The sequence below is a fragment of the Cydia amplana genome, chromosome 9 (assembly GCF_948474715.1).
Source record: "Cydia amplana chromosome 9, ilCydAmpl1.1, whole genome shotgun sequence".
In the NCBI taxonomy this organism is placed as follows: domain Eukaryota; kingdom Metazoa; phylum Arthropoda; class Insecta; order Lepidoptera; family Tortricidae; genus Cydia; species Cydia amplana.
In genome coordinates, this window is record NC_086077.1 from 5,905,481 (window position 1) to 5,925,451 (window position 19,971).

At 39.8% G+C, this 19,971-nt stretch overlaps 2 protein-coding genes across 2 annotated transcripts; both read right to left on the reverse strand.

Annotated features, from left to right (window-relative positions):
- Nucleotides 1-1,712: 1,712 nt before the first annotated feature.
- Nucleotides 1,713-8,700, reverse strand: LOC134650965 (uncharacterized). Its single transcript, XM_063505922.1, has 6 exons — nt 8,316-8,700; nt 7,080-7,219; nt 6,473-6,644; nt 3,890-4,062; nt 2,754-2,942; nt 1,713-2,461 (listed from the first exon to the last, which is right to left on the reverse strand). Exons 2-6 carry the CDS (start codon nt 7,203-7,205, stop codon nt 1,754-1,756), a joined length of 1,368 nt encoding a protein of 455 aa, XP_063361992.1. The 5' UTR covers nt 7,206-7,219; nt 8,316-8,700; the 3' UTR covers nt 1,713-1,753.
- A 531-nt stretch (nt 8,701-9,231) lies between these two features.
- LOC134650966 (enoyl-CoA hydratase, mitochondrial) lies at nt 9,232-17,602 on the reverse strand. The gene is made up of 6 exons (XM_063505923.1): nt 17,348-17,602; nt 15,842-16,018; nt 14,468-14,616; nt 12,813-13,017; nt 11,637-11,824; nt 9,232-9,425 (listed from the first exon to the last, which is right to left on the reverse strand). The coding sequence occupies exons 1-6, from the start codon at nt 17,454-17,456 to the stop codon at nt 9,360-9,362; spliced, it is 894 nt and encodes a 297-aa protein (XP_063361993.1). The 5' UTR covers nt 17,457-17,602; the 3' UTR covers nt 9,232-9,359.
- Between the last annotated feature and the right edge of the window lie 2,369 nt (nt 17,603-19,971).

Sequence of the window (19,971 nt, forward strand, 5' to 3'; positions counted from 1 at the left end):
TAAAGTCTGATTTTATTTATTTTTTATATACATTTAGACGGTAAAAACGAACTCTAGTCGTTATATTCATAGAAAAAGTTGAAAAAGTAATTCATTTCTGAAATAAATAACACTTTCCTGCTAATATAGAAACATTAAGACTACTATAAAAATAAAAACATATTACGAGACAGTTAGGTTATAACCATGGTCTAATAAAACATGGTCTTCTCTTCCCAGAGTGTCACTTGCCTACGTCACAATAACATTGCCACTTTATTTCAACATAACATGTTACATGGGTACATTATATCTATGGTTAATAAGTTAATTTATTTCTTTATAATTTAATAATTTTCATTTATATGTATTTTATCTTAAATTTTACAATAACACGTCATTTTTAATTATTCATTAGCAATATCTTCCGATTCACGAAAGAAATTTCAGACGTTCGGGTAATTCTGTTTACACTACTGGCAACACAGGATAGCGCTTTCACATTTGACAATCCGCCATTTTGTCCCTGACCGACCGTCCTTGTCGAACGCGTGTTAATTGTTATTCCCTTCTCGCTCAGTGTCAGCAGTCGCAGTGTTTTCCAAACTTTTCACGTCGTAAGCTTCGTAATTAATGTTTTGTTACGAAAATGGTTGGCTGCTCTATTCGGAACTGTAAGAGTAGGAGTGAAAAGTGCAGTATAGATTTGTTGTATTTTACTATGTTTCTACATGAATAACTTAAAATTAATGCCGTTAAAATAATTTTCACTGTTGGTTAAAATTCTCCCACATTTTAAAGTTTGAGAACCTGTAAACAGCATGATGACGTAGGCAAGTGCCAGTTAGGTCATTCGCGAATCTCGGAATAGAGTACCAGGCGGAGTATATTATTATACCATGGTTCATTCGTCTATTTATATATCGAAATATGCTAGACCGATAGAGGCAGATAACGAAATTTCGAGATTCGCGGTAGGTCCTCTACCCTGGGTCGAAACTCAATCTATGGAAATAAATCCATCCCGTTCTAATCTTTGACAAAGTGACCATAGAGAGAGAGATGGATAGATATCCTCAGTAACTGTCGCATTTGGCCAATCAGGCTTTAAAGCGTTTAACGCAAAGCATTAAAAAAAAACACTTTTTCAAAACTCTAATATTTTATTAGATTTTCTAATAACGCTTGTGAGCGATTAATAAGAGAGAATTCCAACTTGACTTTGATCGAATTTCTGAAGGGTGAAGCCTGTAGCTCTGATAAAAACTTTGAAGTTTCCTTTCTGTTTTAATCATGATTTGATTTATTTCTAGTCCCGTCTCAGATTCTACCCTGTATATTTGAAAACACATCTAGTTGTTGTAGTTAGTTCATTTTCAACCAATTCCCAATTCATAGTCTTTTCGATTAATTCATAGTTTTTATAGGATGTTCGATAATGATTAAGTACAATCAAGTGTAAAAATATGGGTGCATATACAACTTTCTCAAAAATATCTTAATTCGCTGACATAAGAGGTATGGGACATATTTTTGCGTATAATGAGTGCACCTATATTTTTACACTTGACTGTACTCAGAAATTCCATGATTTTGTGTAGTACAGTACATGCCCTATAGTTAGTAGGTACAAGAGTTTTCAATTGCCTAATTTGTAAGCGAAAGAAATAACCACACTAAATCATGCACCTATTTAAGCAATCAGTTCATATTCTCTTACTTTTTAAAATGCAAAATTGCAAACATCAGACATCTATCGGTTAAATACACTTATTCAGAATATGGTATCTAAAAGCGATCCCTTAAACTTATTTAATGTCTTCTCTTCCAATTCAGTTAGTTTAGTTTCAAGATCTTTCTTCGTTTCATTATGAACTACTTGTATTGTCTCATCCTTATTTTCTTCTAAATTGGGTACATCTACCTTACTATTACTTACACTTATATCTTCTGCATCATTCTCTGTACTCACATTTAAACTATTATTAGCCTTTCCTGTATCCGAATCACTTTCCGTAACCCTAACATCAATATTCCCATAAGTTTCTTCAATACTTTTATCATTTTCATTATTGACTATATCATTTATCGCATCCTGATAGTCAGCAGTGCACACGTCTGTATTTTCCTCTGTAATAGTAGCTTGACCATTCAATCTTTCATTTCTAACTATATCTTTAAAGTTCTCTGTATCGGACTTTATCATCGCTTGGAAATCCATGAACTCTTCAACCCCTTCTCCGGTTATCGGCTTTTCGTTTTTGATGAAGCTTTCGACGTCCATTTCATTATCTTTGTAGTAGTCCTTAGATGTGATGGTGGAGTTCCTCTCTGTAGGATCGGTTCTCGGTATTTTGGCCGCGTGGTTGGACTCCGCCTCTACTCTGGCTTTGGAGCGCTTTATTTTCGTCCCGGTTGCGTCTTTGTTTTTCCGTGATATCCGCGGTGGTTCAATTACTAAAGGTGCGGGAGGCGCTTGTGTCTGAAAATTGAAAGAAAAAACAAATTGATTTTGTATTCAATTAATACAATACTAGCTGGTTTCTGGGTTTCATGCTTTTGTGGAAACTAGACACTATGCAAAATTTGGTATTAGGAATATTTACTGGTGCTGTCCTAAGTAGAAATTTCTGCTACTGAAACGGTCAAAATATTCACTTGTAGCAGTTGTAGCATATAACGTGGAGTTTTTACGGTTAAATCATATTAACAAAGTTTTCTATCTGTAAAGTCAATAAGTATACATACTTTATATGAATAACATCATAACATACCTCAGGTTTCTTAAACGGCGTGAAATTCTTGCTTCTAAATACAATTCCTTCAAAGATAAAATCGAGTAAATAGACTTTTTTGTCGAAATCCGCGGGACCATTTGTATGTCCTGTGACTTGCTTGATGTCGAACTCGGGTCCTTTGGGGAACATCCATTGGTATATCGAAGCAAAGGTGATCAAATTTTCCTGTAACAATATTATAAACAATATAAAATGAAGCGACATATGTATGTTTTGAGGTCTTCTAAATGAATTGTTTGGGATTCATGAGCATAATGTGCGAAATACCTATCATAATTATAATTTGTATCTTCTGAGCCAAACACTTAAGTTTAGCTAAACTCTGTTGTCAATAATAGAATTTGTCATTTTAGTATAGTAAAAGCAGACATATCGGGTAGTTAATTGGAATCTATGGTCCTATACAGGGATGTTGCGGATGCAGATTTTTTGACATCCGCGGATGCGGATATTTAAAGGCTCACATCCGCGGATGCGGATGCGGATGTCAAGATTAGGTAGGTACTTAGAAGACGTCAAATATTACATTTTTAGTATTTTTTATTTAAATAAACGTAACGTTTAGTATTTGAGCAAGAATATAGGTGCGTTATATTTAATAAACAGTAACTTGGCCGACTTTTCTGGATCTAGACGATTTTGTTTCGTTATAGGTAATGACGAAATTACCTAGCACTTACGCCGCCGCCAAGACGTTCCTGTACCGACTTGTTCGACATCCGCATCCGCATAAGCTACGCATCGATTTTATGCAGATGCGGATGTTGAAAATAATGCGGAAGTTCCGCGGTTGCGGGTGCGGATGTTCGCAACATCCCTGGTCCTATATATCCTAATATGAGTTTTCTATTGTATTTTCTACAGTTTTAGACATACCTTCATCAGTCACTGGCGTGGTATCATGTTATCTTCATGTCGGCGGGGTCGCCATGACCCTCAACTAGACAGTCTTACAGATACCTATCTGCCTAATATATCTCACAAATGAAGACATACCTCTTCATGTCTTCATTGGCGAGATATATTATATCTAGTCCGCCTGTAGACCCCTCGGCAGGGTCGCCATGACACCCGTCTAGACAGTTTCCCATAGCCCTCTTTAGAGTACATACCTTCATGTCCTCATTGGTGAGATATATCTTGAAGTCTGCTTGCAGCTCCCTCGGCAGGTCGTCGTCGACCACGACGACGGACCAGGTGCGGCGGCAGAGCGACGGCAGCTGCTGTCGCGTGTTCACGAAGATGGACTTCTTCACGTACGGGTTGGAGGACTCGAAGATTACGTCTGGAATTTAATAAAACGTTTCGTGGTAAGTCTGGTAAGTTGCTACTGAAAATAGGTTAATTACAGTTGAATTCTGAAGATCTAAATTCAGATGCTATTTTATATAAAATGTTAAGTCTGGATCCCCAACGATGAAAACTGATCGTATAACTACGAGGTGCGGTCCAAAGTCTCCGGCCTGACGTAGAAAATAAGAGCATACATTTACAAAACTATTTTTATTATTCGATATATTTCCCTTCTATTTCAACACACTTTTTAAATCTGTAAATTAGCTTTTCTATCCCCTTGTAAAAGTACTCTGAAAGTGTGTCCTCAAAATGAGCGTAAACCGCATGGGTCACTTCACCATCTGAAGAAAATCGTCGTCAAAACAAATAGTAGTTACTATAGGGGTCAGGTCGTGATTATACGGTAGGTGGCGAATTTCCTCAAAGCCACACTTTGCAACAGCAGCCTTGGTAATTAAAACAGTGTGAATGGGGGCATCGTAGTAGAGAAGGCGCACACTTCTGCTAAATTTTCCCCGAAGTGTGTGCTTGATCACCTCTCGTAACTGTTATTTAAGTAGCCTCTAGTAGCTGCCAGTCACCGTGGTATTACTTTCATTTATGTTCATCAACAGTATTCCGTGACAATCCCAGAACATGGTAGCCATGGTCTTTTTACTGGATTGCGTTACCTTCGCCTTCCGAGGCCGCTGTTCACCATGACGACGCCACTCCTTCGATTCTCTTTTATAGAGGCAATCATAGTACAAAACCATTGTTTCGTCCCCAGTAACAATTGACTCCAGAAAACTCTCCATGTTTTTTATAGGCATCGAAAACTTCCTGAGAGCACGCTCTTCGTTCACTTCGCTGTAAGCTTGAAAAAAAGTTTACACTTTCTGTTGTTGTAATCGCCGTGAAATAAAAACCGCAAACAGTAGAAACCCAAAAACGATATCCAAAAGAACAGGATAAATGACAATAAAAATGACATATTTTGTTCTTTTTTTGAAATGGCCAAATCATTTCAGCCGGAAATATTTGGACCGTACCTCGTATAATTAACTGAAACAATCAAAAGCTATGACATGTCAATGCCATTTCAAAATCGATTGTCCGAGATACTAAGGCAATTTTTTCTTGCAAATAATTATGTAATGACCGGTTTAAAAACTGAAGAAAAGCTAATTTAAAATATCAATTAAATAATTAATTTAATGACATCCTTGGTCATATTGAGGTAAATCTAGGTTTTATTTAAGTAATAAAAAAAAGCGGCCAAGTGCGAGTCGGACTCGCCCATGAAGGGTTCCGTATTTAGGCGATTTATGACGTATTAAAAAAAAACTACTTACTAGATCTAGTTCAAACCAATTTTCGGTGGAAGTTTACATGGTAATGTACATCGTATATTTTTTTTAGTTTTATCATTCTCTTATTTTAGAAGTTACAGGGGGGGGGGGACACATTTTACCACTTTGGAAGTGTCTCTCGCGCAAACTATTCAGTTTATAAAAAAATGATATTAGAAACCTCAATATCATTTTTGAAGACCTATCCATAGATACCCCACACGTATGGGTTTGATGAAAAAAATTTTTTTGAGTTTCAGTTCGAACCCCAAAACCCAAGAATCATGGGGCATTTTTTGGGGAACCCCAAAAAATTATTGTTTTTTTTTCTATTTTTGTGTGAAAATCTTAATGCGGTTCACAGAATACATCTACTTACCAAGTTTCAACAGTATAGTTCTTATAGTTTCGGAGAAAAGTGGCTGTGACATACGGACAGACAGACGGACAGACGGACAGACAGACAGACAGACATGACGAATCTATAAGGGTTCCGTTTTTTGCCATTTGGCTACGGAACCCTAAAAACCTAAGTTCTTTCAAACCTAGTAATATTTATTTTAAAATAATGCTTATTTCCTTTAAATTGAGAGTACCTATTAACTACCTATTTCAAAATTGCACCTATTTCAAAATTAATAGGGCACTTTCTGATGACCTACAACTAGGAAATTTGGCAAGTAATAATACGTAGTCTTGTAGTACAGGGAAAAATCTGAAAACTATAAATTTATAAAAAAAAGTTTAAATTGTACGGAACCCTCGGTGGGCGAGTTCCACTCGCAGTTGTCCTGTTTTTCGTAGCAACAAACAGAAAAATATAAATTAAATAGATGCGGCCAAATTGGACAAAAACATAAATCAACAAATTCGAGTGGTAATTTCAAATGCACTAATCTGATAGGTGTATAAATTCTAAGTAGTATTTATGACTATATGAGCAATCAAAGGCAAAGCCAACCTCGATAACCGAATCGACATTTCGATGACTCTTGCATATTCGAGACATAGCGTGGCAGATAACGAAGATTTTGGATTATCACGGCAGGGCACGCCCTCTGTACTGACCTTCCGTGGTGGCCCAGGTGTGGAAGTGGTGTCGCCAGTGTTGCAATTCCCCCGCGCGACACAATACGAGTGCGGGCGACGGCAGTATCTGTCGCATCGCGTGCAGAAACAGCACCGCCACCACCGTCTTTCCGTAACCACTGGGGTCGTTTAGAATCACGCCCCCCGTTTTCTAAAAATTGATTAGATTATACGAGTGTAAAATTCAAGTGTTACAATTCTAAGTGTGATTTGAAACTTTGTTAAGTATGTATGCAAACCAGTTATAAGTGTAAATATCTGGGAGACCGAGCATTGCTCGGAAAACATATAAAAACTCAAAAATGTGCGTTTTCCCAGTGATAAGACCTAGCTAGATCGATTTTTCGCCCCAAAAAAGCCCCCATATAGCAAATTTCATCGAAATTGTTAAGAGCCGTTTCCGAGATCTATATATAAATAAATATACAACAATTGCTCGTTTAAAGGTAGAATCAATTAATCAGTTATACAATTTGACTGGTTATGGCAATCCTTAGTATGTAAAGATTTAGGTTTAAATATCAGCATCACAAAACCAAAGTGGATATTAGGATGGTCTAGTCACCAGCCTACCCTCCAAATTTACCTTTTTAAATTGGGCGTAGAGCAGCCGGAGAGCATCAACCTGATGCTGCTTCAGCTGATTAAGGTCCACAAAGATGTCATCCGACTTTGAGAGGTACAGCCGGTCCGTTATCTTAATGTCAGTCATTGTCAATTAATTACCTGCAAGTCAAAATAAATTATTAACACCAGTTTTTAGGGTTGCATAGTCCACTCCTTCTCCTTTCGCCATGCCTGCCTATCTGTTGGTCCGCAGCTTTGCTTTGTGATTGTCAGTGCTATAAAGGTGCAAATTGGCATGGATACATAAATCGTTCATGGTGACAAAGTAGTCAAATATAGTCTGTTTAACCTAACTTGGGATACCTCCCCTACACAATTTTTTTTGCCAATTCCTTATGGTGTTGTTGGATAGGTATTTCAAAACAAATAGGGGTCTTCAGTTAGTAAAAAACCTAATTACCGCAGATTGCACATACTAAGCCACAAGAATTCAAGCCACATTGTTACTCAAACAGCCATGTTATCTGGCAGATTTGGCCAAAAGCAACAATAGCCCCAAGTCATAAAATATTTTTCTAAGTATGTTTATGCTGGTTCAAGGCTTTGACACAGTTGTTTTGTACATACAATAGATAAACATTTTGATACATTATGAGATAGTGTAACAACAAGGTCAAAGGTCATGTACCAAGTAACAAAACCACACTGAATGTGAAAAGCTTGAAAATCACTAAGGAATATTAAAATTAACTATTCACAACTATGTTTAAATGGAGTATTTTTTTCTAATCAGATTATAACTTTGTATACAGATACACTTTGATTTCAGGGTCTGAATCAAGTATAATTATAGCTTATGTACTGTTCAGTTGTTAAGCACCTCTCTAACATTGATTTCTTATTTAATGGATGTTGGTTGTGTGTAGGCGGGAAGTCTATTTAAGAAACATGTTCCAACATATACTCATACAGTTTTGTTACTTTTAAATAGATAGAATTTAATATACTCTTTGAAAAGTATTCCATAAACAACTTCAATAACATGCTTCGAGTTTGTTTGTAAATATTTAAGTCACATTCACATGTTGCAGTAAAACATTAAAAAATATCATTTTATAATTTATAAGTAATCATAATTTTAATAACACTTCAGTATGGAGCTACACTGCTGAACCAATGATTATAGAAGTTCAATAAACTCATTTAGGTAAATCGCAATCACGAGTAGCAATTAACCTAAATGTTCATAACTTACTGTTGAGGTATACAGAGAAATCTACGACGATTTACGACGGCATATTCTGATTCAGTCTGTTCAATATGGACAGCGTCATAATCAGAATATACAACATTTCCAAGTAAAACAACGCTACAAATACAGAAACACTGGTTTTGTGCACTTCTAGGTCCTCGAATTCCTGCATGATATGCCTGTTACGGTAAACATGATCCCAAAACATGGAAGCCGATTTTACTATTTTCACGCGCGGAACACACTCGTTGGAGGCGAAACTTCGCTATTAACTAAAGTTGTAAAAACATTTTGCATTAATTTGCTCCGTATGTAAATTAATACATTTACAAGGTGAGAAACACGTCGGTTTCCGATTATTCCTCAAATCACTTATACTTCCAAATTGAAAAGACTCCAAGGCTTTGACATTTAGCGCTAGTGTTGCAAGTGTGAAGTCGTTTAAAAAATAAACTACCACGACTTTTTAATTTGGTCATATTTTTTTTAAATCAGTTGCCTGCTGATTCGTACCAGCGCTAAAAATAAAAATCATCTTAAAATAAAGGCTGTACTCACTAAAATAAAGTCTGTCGAGCCACTTCCGTCAGTAGACAAACGCGGGAAATGTAAAAAATTTAGGCGCGAAGCGTTATCGTCCCGAGAAAATTTGATTCGCGCCTTTTTCTACTGACAAAGTTGTTTGACAGACTATACGTTTGCCCTCATTCTTGTTGCCTACGTCCCGGGCCGTGTTCAGACTCTCGCTTCCTCAGATCCCGAATTTATGGAGTACACGCGCTGACGACTGTACCTAATTTCATCAATCATCAGTATGATAAATCCAAGAATAGATTCTCTATTATTTTCTTAAATTTTAATATTGTTTTACAATATAGCCGTATTAAACAGGTGAGAAAACAGGGAAAAGATTGAAGTCTTAAAAATAAAGTAGTATATTTAGTAAACGGTAATAAAACAATATACTGGATTTTAAACAAGATAATTGCACTTTTTCTTACGACCTACATGATTTTCTGCTGGTTTCAGTATAAACAAAGTATAAAATTAGTTGTTCTTGAAGTTGGGTGGCCTCTTCTCAACGAAAGCAGTCATACCCTCTTTGCGGTCCTCCTGAAATAGAAAAAGCGAATGAGTATACAGTTTCCAAAAGAGAGCACTTGCGTTTATACTGCACGAACAGCCAAACACACTAGGCCTGGTTGACGGCCTTCTTGGCCATCTTCTACAAACATGTAGAACTCACCGTAGCGAAGGTGCTGTAGAACCAGGGATCGGATACCGGTATTTTTTGTATGGGAACGGAAACGGTATTTTTTCGTTCTTTGCTAATTACTTCATTTAAAATTGAGCAATCTAATAATACGAAGTCGTAACCTAAAAACACAACTGAGTCCTACATTTCAAGTATAAAATAATTCGAAAAATATGGTTATTTCTAATTTTTTGCAAAAAACCGGTTTCGATCCCTGCGTAGAACACTTGCTTCTCGAACTCCAGCCCGCTCCTGAGGGTGGTCTCGTAGGCCTGGTTGACGGCCTTCTTGGTCATCTTCTAGAAACATCCAGAACTCACCGTAGCGAAGGTGCCGTAGAACACTTGCTTCTCGAACTCGAGCCCGCTCCTGAGGGTGGTCTCGTAGGCCTGGTTGACGGCCTTCTTGGTCATCTTCTAGAAACATCCAGAACTCACCGTAGCGAAGGTGCCGTAGAACACTTGCTTCTCGAACTCGAGCCCGCTCCTGAGGGTGACTCGTAGGCCTGGTTGACGGTCTTCTTGGCCATCTTCTAGAAACATCCAGAACTCACCGTAGCGAAGGTGCCGTAGAACACTTGCTTCTGGAACTCGAGCCCGCTCCTGAGGGTGGTCTCGTAAGCCTGGTTGACGGCTTTCTTGGCCATCTTCTAGAAACATCCAGAACTCACCGTAGCGAAGTTGCCGTAGAACACTTGCTTCTCGAACTCGAGCCCGCTCCTGAGGGTGACTCGTAGGCCTGGTTGACGGCCTTCTTGGCCATCTTCTAGAAACATCCAGAACTCACCGTAGCGAAGGTGCCGTAGAACACTTGCTTCTCTAACTCGAGCCCGCTCCTGAGGGTGACTCGTAGGCCTGGTTGACGGCCTTCTTGGTCATCTTCTAGAAACATCCAGAACTCACCGTAGCGATGGTGCCGTAGAACACTTGCTTCTCGAACTCGAGCCCGCTCCTGAGGGTGACTCGTAGGCCTGGTTGACGGCCTTCTTGGTCATCTTCTAGAAACATCCAGAACTCACCGTAGCGAAGTTGCCGTAGAACACTTGCTTCTCGAACTCGAGCCCGCTCCTGAGGGTGACTCGTAGGCCTGGTTGACGGCCTTCTTGGTCATCTTCTAGAAACATCCAGAACTCACCGTAGCGATGGTGCCGTAGAACACTTGCTTCTCGAACTCGAGCCCGCTCCTGAGGGTGACTCGTAGGCCTGGTTGACGGCCTTCTTGGTCATCTTCTAGAAACATCCAGAACTCACCGTAGCGATGGTGCCGTAGAACACTTGCTTCTCGAACTCGAGCCTACTCCTGAGGGTGTGGCTCGTAGGCCTGGTTGACGGTCTTCTTGGCCATCTTCTAGAAACATATAGAACTCACCGTAGCGAAAGTGCCGTAGAACACTTGCTTCTCGAACTCGAGCCCGCTCCTGAGGGTGGTCTCGTTGGCCTGGTTGACGGTCTTCTTGGCCATCTTCTAGAAACATCCAGAACTCACCGTAGCGAAGGTGCCGTAGAACACTTGCTTCTCGAACTCGAGCCCGCTCCTGAGGGTGGTCTCGTTGGCCTGGTTGACGGCCTTCTTGGCCATCTTCTAGAAACATGTAGAACTCACCGTAGCGAAGGTGCCGTAGAACACTTGCTTCTCGAACTCGAGCCCGCTCCTGAGGGTGACTCGTAGGCCTGGTTGACGGTCTTCTTGGCCATCTTCTAGAAACATCCAGAACTCACCGTAGCGAAGGTGCCGTAGAACACTTGCTTCTCGAACTCGAGCCCGCTCCTGAGGGTGGTCTCGTAGGCCTGGTTGACGGTCTTCTTGGCCATCTTCTAGAAACATCCAGAACTCACCGTAGCGAAGGTGCCGTAGAACACTTGCTTCTCGAACTCGAGCCCGCTCCTGAGGGTGGTCTCGTAGGCCTGGTTGACGGTCTTCTTGGCCATCTTCTAGAAACATCCAGAACTCACCGTAGCGAAGGTGCCGTAGAACACTTGCTTCTCGAACTCGAGCCCGCTCCTGAGGGTGGTCTCGTAGGCCTGGTTGACGGTCTTCTTGGCCATCTTCTAGAAACATCCAGAACTCACCGTAGCGAAGGTGCCGTAGAACACTTGCTTCTCGAACTCGAGCCCGCTCCTGAGGGTGGTCTCGTAGGCCTGGTTGACAGCCTTCTTGGCCATCTTGACGACGAGGGGGGAGTGGGTGCCGATGCGCTCCGCGAGCTTGATGGTTTCCTCTAGAAGCTTCTCAACGGGGAACACGCGGCTCACAAGTCCTGAGATATGCAGAAGTCTATTATAAGCGGTATCTCACTTTATGATATTAAATACATTATTTTTAAGGTAGAGGTCTAGTACCTATAGCTGGTCAACCAAATCTTGTCAGTAAAAAAAGGCGCGAAATTCAAATTTTCTATGGGACGATATCCCTTCGCGCATACATTTTTCAAATTTGCCGCCTTTTTCTACTGTCAAGATCTGGTTGACCAAGTATAAGTAATACAATACAAATTCTCTTTATTGCATAACCTCAGAATAAATGTACATGGAAACACAAATAACACATGAAGACAGGTAAACAACAGGCGGCCTTATCTCTTCCAGACAACCTTTACGTTTTTTTTACTTTATATTTAGTCGCCTCACAAAATTGTCTAGCTTGGGTTTAGGCAGTGGCGGATTTGCAGTGTTGGCCGCCCTAGGCCCCAGGCCTTGTAGTAAGTACTAGCCGTCCCTTCAGCACCCACCATATGGGTATTATAGACTGCCGCGTGCCGCCCCTAATATCTGGCCGCTCTATCCCAACGTACCACGTTAAAATCTTCTCGAGGCAGAGGTTTAGTGTTGGAGCCGGTGTAGCTTTATTTGACGTTCATAAGCGCATTGTAAATGCAAATCGCTGGTGGCCTAGCGGTAAGAGCGTGCGACTTGCAATCTGGAGGTCGCGGGTTCGAACCCCGGCTCGTACCAATGAGTTTTTCGGAACTTATGTACGAAATATCATTTGATATTTACCAGTCGCTTTTCGGTGAAGGAAAACATTGTGAGGAAACCGGACTAATCCCAATACGGGCCTAGCTTACCCTCTGGGTTGGAAGGTCAGATGGCAGTCGCTTTCGTAAAAACTAGTGCCCACGCCAATTACTGGGATTAGTTGCCAAGCGGACCCCAGGCTCCTACGAGCCGTGGCAAAATGCCGGGACAACGCGAGGATGATGAAGCGCATTGTAAATGCCTACTTGAATAAACTATCTTTATCTTTACCCATCTTCTCGGCTTCTAGGGCGTCGATAAAGTTGCCGGTGAGCACGATCTCCATGGCCTTGGACTTGCCGACGTAGCGCGGCAGGCGCTGCGTGCCGCCCGCGCCGGGGATGGTGCCGATGTTGATCTCGGGCTGGCCGAACTTGGCCTTCTCGCCGGCGTAGATGATGTCGCACAGCATGGCCAACTCGCAGCCACCGCCGAGCTGGAAGACGGAATGAGTTCGTTAAAAAATTGTTTCCGCCAACTGCAGGATTCGACGGGTTATTCCCACTATACTTCGTTTTTTTAACATTAGAAATAAGGTAAACCTTGATGTGTCTTTTAATTGAAAAACACATTTTAAAAATAAGTTACGCGAAATATGTAACAGTTATGAATCAAATACGATCTTTTATAAGTCTTCTGCTTTCATAAGTAATAGTTATTGATTTTTAAAAAGTGTTTTTCAATTAAAAGACATGTCAAAATCGCTTACCTTCTTTCAAGTTCAAAAAAACGAACTATAGTTACGACCACCATGTTGTTACCAGTGGTAACTACTGGGAAAAATTTTCCCACCTTTTACCACTGGTAACTTATGGGAAAAATAATTCCCAGTAGTTACCACCAAAATTTTGTTATAGTTAAATACTAATAAAAACAGTATAAATAGTATAGTATAAATATAGCCTGCCTATTCGGTCGGCGAAAAGTGCTAAATGCTGACTCGCAAAAACGAAGTGGGCTGTGGCCCTCAGGGGTCCAGACCTCGAACCAAAACGTGATCGAAAAACGGTATGAATATCACTATATCCCTTTACTGTGCTATCTGATGATAGACCGGAACTGGAAATTCACTTGAATGATAAATATTTGGTATTATTTTTTCAGCCTGAATAATCTTTCAATAAATATTATAGGACTTTATATTATAGGACAATGTGATCCTTCTGCGAACTTTAGTACAACCTGTGTTAGGGCATGCTGCCGTTACGATCAAATTTAGCAGCGATGATGAGTTTCCCGCATTTGGACACGTCCTCCCACTCGCGCAAGAAGCCGGCCTCCGTGTTATCGGAGAAAGTGTTGTTCTACATCTATTGTAGCAAGTGCACAGCAAAATACACCTAATACCGCTGTAATAAGGTTTAAATACTCACAGCGAAGCCATTGACGGCAGCGATGATGAGTTTCCCGCATTTGGACACGTCCTCCCACTCGCGCAAGAAGCCGGCCTCCGTGTTATCGGAGAAAGTGTTGTTCTACATCTATTGTAGCAAGTGCACAGCAAAATACACCTAATACCGCTGTAATAAGGTTTAAATACTCACAGCGAAGCCATTGACGGCAGCGATGATGGGTTTCCCGCAGTTGGACACGTCCTCCCACTCGCGCAGGAAGCCGGCCTTACTGTTGTCGGAGAATGTGTTGTTCTACATCTATTGTGGCTAGTGCACAGCAAAATACACCTAATACCGCTGTAATAAGGTTTAAATACTCACAGCGAAGCCATTGACGGCCGCGATGATGGGTTTCCCGCAGTTTAACACGTCCTCCCACTCGCGCAGGAAGCCGGCCTTGATGTTGTCGGAGAACGTGTTGTTCTGTATCTATTGTAGCAAGTGCACAGCAAAATACGCCTAATACCGCTGTAATAAGGTTTAAATACTCACAGCGAAGCCATTGACGGCCGCGATGATGGGTTTCCCGCAGTTGGACACGTCCTCCCACTCGCGCAGGAAGCCGCCCTTAGTGTTGTCGGAGAATGTGTTGTTCTGCATCTCCTTGATATCGGCGCCGGCGGCGAACGCCTTCTCGTTACCTGGAGACAGAGAAATAGTACATTACTGCAGACGCCGGGAAAGAAGGGCTTGCCGGGTGAGTAGGTATAGCCGGCCGACCGTAGGGAGGCCGGATAGTGATACGAAGCCGGCAAGACCTTTTCACGGCTAGGCATGTATAGTGCTTTTCTCAAACATGCAATTAAATAAAAAAAATACGCCACTCAAAAAAACAAATTTATAATCTTTATAATAAAAATCCAACTTCACAACAAAAGTTTTTTAATTTTCCTTCCAATCCCGCCATAATTGTTTTTTTTTTTACGGAAGTCGTCCGTATTTCGCGTGTGTAGTGTTCGAATAGACCTTATTAGGGCCATTATACACAATCTGATATTAAGAATCTCAATTTCTATAAATAAAATAAATGCAGAGGATTTTAAATATTGTCTATGGTCTCTGGTGACTTACGTATAGACAAAATTTTAAATTTATTCATCAACACATTGAATCATACAGATTCGTATTCTTAATATCAGTACGTTCGTGTATAACAGGCGTTAACACGGATATTTTGGTCCGATAACCATTCACTATCACTAATCACTAACTAATCATTCACTAAAAATAAAAAAAATAAAAATATAATTCGGCTGTTTAGCCTGTTCATGGACACAGACCCCAAGTTTACATTATAATTTAAAAAAACATTACTTCCCGGCCTAGGCCTTCAATTTCGTATGAAATTCCTTTACAATTCTCTGGAGTTGCTCCGCCCTAAACGTGATTTTTCGAAGCCTGATATAACGCCCGGAGCGACGACATTTCATTGCATGTTTGAGAAAAAAGTTTATTGACACGTTACATCGGCAGGCGACAATTAAAACTCAGTAATTACTTACTAACAGAAATTCAGAGCATCAGAGTCATCTATAAGTAACAATATGTTGGTTTTTGTTTATTTTTATGGATTTACTGAGTTTTGGTTGTCACCTGAATTGGAGTATCCAGACATTTTGTAAGCCCCAAGATACAGGCTCGAGCGAAAGCCGATACAGGCTCGAGCGAAAGCCGATTCAGCTTGGGTAAAAATTCTTCCATATAAGAATAAGAATAAGAAGAATAATTTATTTATAATAAAATAGGTACGCAATCACAAAGGTGTCCGGTAAGCCCCAAACTAGGCTTAGATTGGGGCTTACGGACACCTCACGCTCGGTCAAATACGGAAGAGTATGTATATGTATAAATGTCCAGCCTAATTACCAGTGAGAACGATGGCCGCGATGGAGTCATCAGCGTCGAAGGCGCGCACAGCCTGCCCGAGCTCCTGGAAGAGCGGCTTGCACAGCGCGTTCAGGGCCTTGGGCCGGTACAGCTGGATGAGGCCTACATTCTTCTTGGCGCCCACTACTTCAGTCTTGATGTTTTCGTATGCGGGAGCTGTGAAGCAATAGGTGAGGTTGAAAGAGTTGTTGTTTTTATTCATGGAAGCTATAAGGTGTAGTGTACTGGAATTCCTTCGGCCGCCTACGCAACTGGAACTTCGTAACCAGCGAAAATTTTTTCGGTCTTGTATGAAACTGGTTGCGATCAAAATATAAAACCAGCAAAGACTTTCTTAATATGGCCAAAGATTCACTTATTCCAAAGATGACCACAGACACAAGATGCATAGGTACATTTATATTGAAAAAAAAAAATGTATTATAGGATGGTTATTTTACCCTTACAATACAGATTTCCCCCCTTTAAAGAGTTACACTAGGTAATTTTAATAAATATATTCAAAACCTTCAGTGATATTATATGTCTTGAAAATTATCAAAAGTTAAAAAAACCAATTGGCTTACATTACACACCCACATTTGGTTACATAAACCTCAAGGTAAACATCTATAGCGAAATAATAGTTTCGCGGCACAGGGAGATAAGATAAACATTAATACAATACTTTAAAATTTAAAGTTTAAATGATCAAAGTCAAGGTCTTTAATTGTTGCCATGCCAATTTCGACTTTACTCCTTTAAAATAAGCCTCAAAGTTCTTACATATTAATTATTTTTATTAAAGCATTTTATTATACCCCAGTAGTGTGTGTGTAATAGGTATTAAATGTCTGACATGTCTAATTTTAATTTCTATGTCTAAAAACCAAGTAAGTATACAAAGTTTGGGACAATTTAACAAATTTTTCAGTAGAGTCTGTTCGGAAAGAGAAGAGTCTTGGAATGTATTGGGCCCCATATGTTCCATGACTCTTCTCTTTCCGCACAGACTCTATATTAATTGTCTTCAATATTTCTTTCTCAAAAACAAAACGAACAAGGAATGTGACAGATTCTAGTTCTTTGGACAGGTCCAAATTCCAATTCAGTTGAGTGTATCAATAACAATTTAATTTAATACAAGACTAATATACTGGCCATGTTCCCATTGCATGCTTGAGTGCAGAGAAGTTGAGTTTTGGGACAACCAGCGTAATGTGACCTCTAGAGCCATATCAAATATTATGCACAATAAGAGAGTGCATACATATTGGTTTCTCTAAACTGGTGACGTACCCTGTAAGTGATCAGCTCCCTAAATTTAATAAAAGTAAAAGAACGGCAGTAAGCAAATGTGCAACCATGCGCCATATGCCGAGGTAAGGCACCCGTCTCCCGTAAGTAATGAAGTTCTCAAAATAGTATATGAATTTAATTATTATTCCGTGCAGATAGTCAGTGCCTGCATTCCAAGTGTTCCTAACTTAAATTTAGATAATTTACCTGCACTGTAAAACTTCACCAAACCGGTATTCGATGCTGCTACAAAGCGGCCTCCGTTGAGAACATTCTTGCCGAGCAAAACGCGTGTCACAGAACCAACGGAAGCCATTTTTATATAATACTGTACAAATCTAGTCTTGCCGGCGTCTATAAATGAAATGAGCTGATAAACGAAGTAATAAGAAACTTCGTTGAACTTTGGTACAGTGATAAAATGATAAGAAACAAAAAATACGGAATGTGTCAAAGTGAATGAGAAAGGGCGGGAGAAAAGAGAAGGAAGTAGTATCAACCAAATAAATTTAGAAGGTGCTTAGGAGCTCATAGGTGATACTAAAATTGTGGTTTGTAAAATATAGTAGAATTATAGGATAGCACGCGTTCCATTCTACGATAATAATATTACTACTTTTGACGATAAAACATAAATAAAATTATAGCTGGTCAAGCAGATCTTGTCAGTAGCAAAAGGCAGCAAATTTGAAAAATTTAGGCGCGAAGGGATAACGCCCCATAGAAAATTTGAATTTCGCGCCTTTTTCTACTGACAAGATCTGCTTGACCAGCTATATATTCCAGTTTATCGTTAATTTTTCTTACATATATCATCACAAAAATAAACAATATAAAAGGGATTTTTACTAAAAAAGCGGCCAAGTGCGAGTCGGACTCGCCCATGAAGGGTTCCGTATTTAGGCGATTTATGACGTATAAAAAAAAACTACTTACTAGATCTCGTTCAAACCAATTTTCGGTGGAAGTTTACATGGTAATGTACATCATATTTTTTTTTTAGTTTTATCATTCTCTTATTTTAGAAGTTACAGGGGGGGGGACACACATTTTACCACTTTGGAAGTGTCTCTCGCGCAAACTATTCAGTTTAGAAAAAAATGATATTAGAAACCTCAATATCATTTTTGAAGACCTATCCATAGATACCCCACACGTATGGGTTTGATGAAAAAAAAATTTTTGAGTTTCAGTTCGAAGTATGGGGAACCCCAAAAATTTATTGTTTTTTTTCTATTTTTGTGTGAAAATCTTAATGCGGATCACAGAATACATCTACTTACCAAGTTTCAACCCGGTTTCAACAGTATAGTTCTTATAGTTTCGGAGAAAAGTGGCTGTGACATACGGACGGACAGACAGACGGACAGACAGACAGACAGACATGACGAATCTATAAGGGTTCCGTTTTTTGCCATTTGGCTACGGAACCCTAAAAAGTATGTATCCAAATATTATAGCTGGTCAACCAAATCTTGTCAGTAAAAAAAGGCGCGAAATTCAAATTTTCTATGGGACGATATCCCTTCGCGCCTACATTTTTCAAATTTGCCGCCTTTTTCTACTGTCAAGATCTTGTTGACCAAGTATATATTCTTTGATCCAAATCCATTCGTCTTTGCCATTCGTTAAGCAAAAAATTTGACACTTGACAGTTATCATAGTTTCAAAATATACCTACTTACTTTACTCTTTGGTTTCAAAAGTCAAGTTATTAAATCTCAACTGATAATGCCCATTCTTAAACCAGGTAAGGACCCAAATGACCCACAATCATACCGACCTATAGCCTTATCGTCCGTTCTAACTAAGATTTTAGAGCATCTTATCAAGAACAGATTGGAATGGTTTCTTGAAAACCACGAATTGTTAGGAAAATCTCAATATGGCTTTAGAAAAGGTAAAAGTACAATTGATAGCTTGGCTATTTTCACAACGGATATAAGACTAGCTTTTTCAAAACAAGCTTCGGTTCTTGCGGTATTCTTGGACGTCGAGGCTGCCTACGACAATGTTCAACTTTCCATTCTCCGAGAAAAGCTCCGTAATTTGAGAATACCTGCGAGACTGTCCTGTCTTGTGGGTAACCTACTTTCCGAAAGGCAAGTTACATTCCGGGGCAAAGACCCTCACATCAACCCTTCTAGACTGGTTTGGCGCGGATTACCACAGGGATCTGTCCTGAGCCCCCTACTGTACAATTTTTACACTCATGACCTGGAGCGGTCTATTTCTGACTGCCAAGTACTCCAATATGCAGATGATCTTTTAATTTACTCTTCAAATAAAAACCTAGTTTCTGCCAGTGAGTCTATCAACATGTCACTTCAGTCTTTAAATAACTGGCTCTCTATTAATGGTCTGTCCCTGTCTCCTTCTAAATGCTGTGCAGTCGTTTTTTCTCGTAAAAGAGCCCTGCCTAATTTGAATGTTTCGATCAACGATTCTAATATTCCCTTCCGTCCCTCCTACAAATTTTTAGGAATTAATTTAGATTCTAAACTAACCGGGGACCTACACTTTGAATATTTAGTTAAAAAATGTGAACGTGGACTTAACACTCTCAGATGCCTAGCGGGAGTTTGGTGGGGTTCTCATCCTACTTCCCTGAAACTAATTTATAATGCTACTGTTCGAAGCATATTAGATTATGGCTCCCATCTCTTGGTACCAGGGAATAAAGCTGGATTGAAAAAACTTGATCTAATCCAATCGAAAGCCCTAAGAATTATTTTGGGTGCAATGAGGTCTAGCCCAATCAAGGCTATGCAGGTAGAGTGTGTTGAGCCTCCCCTCGCTTTGCGCCGTCAATTCTTAGCGGATAGTTATTT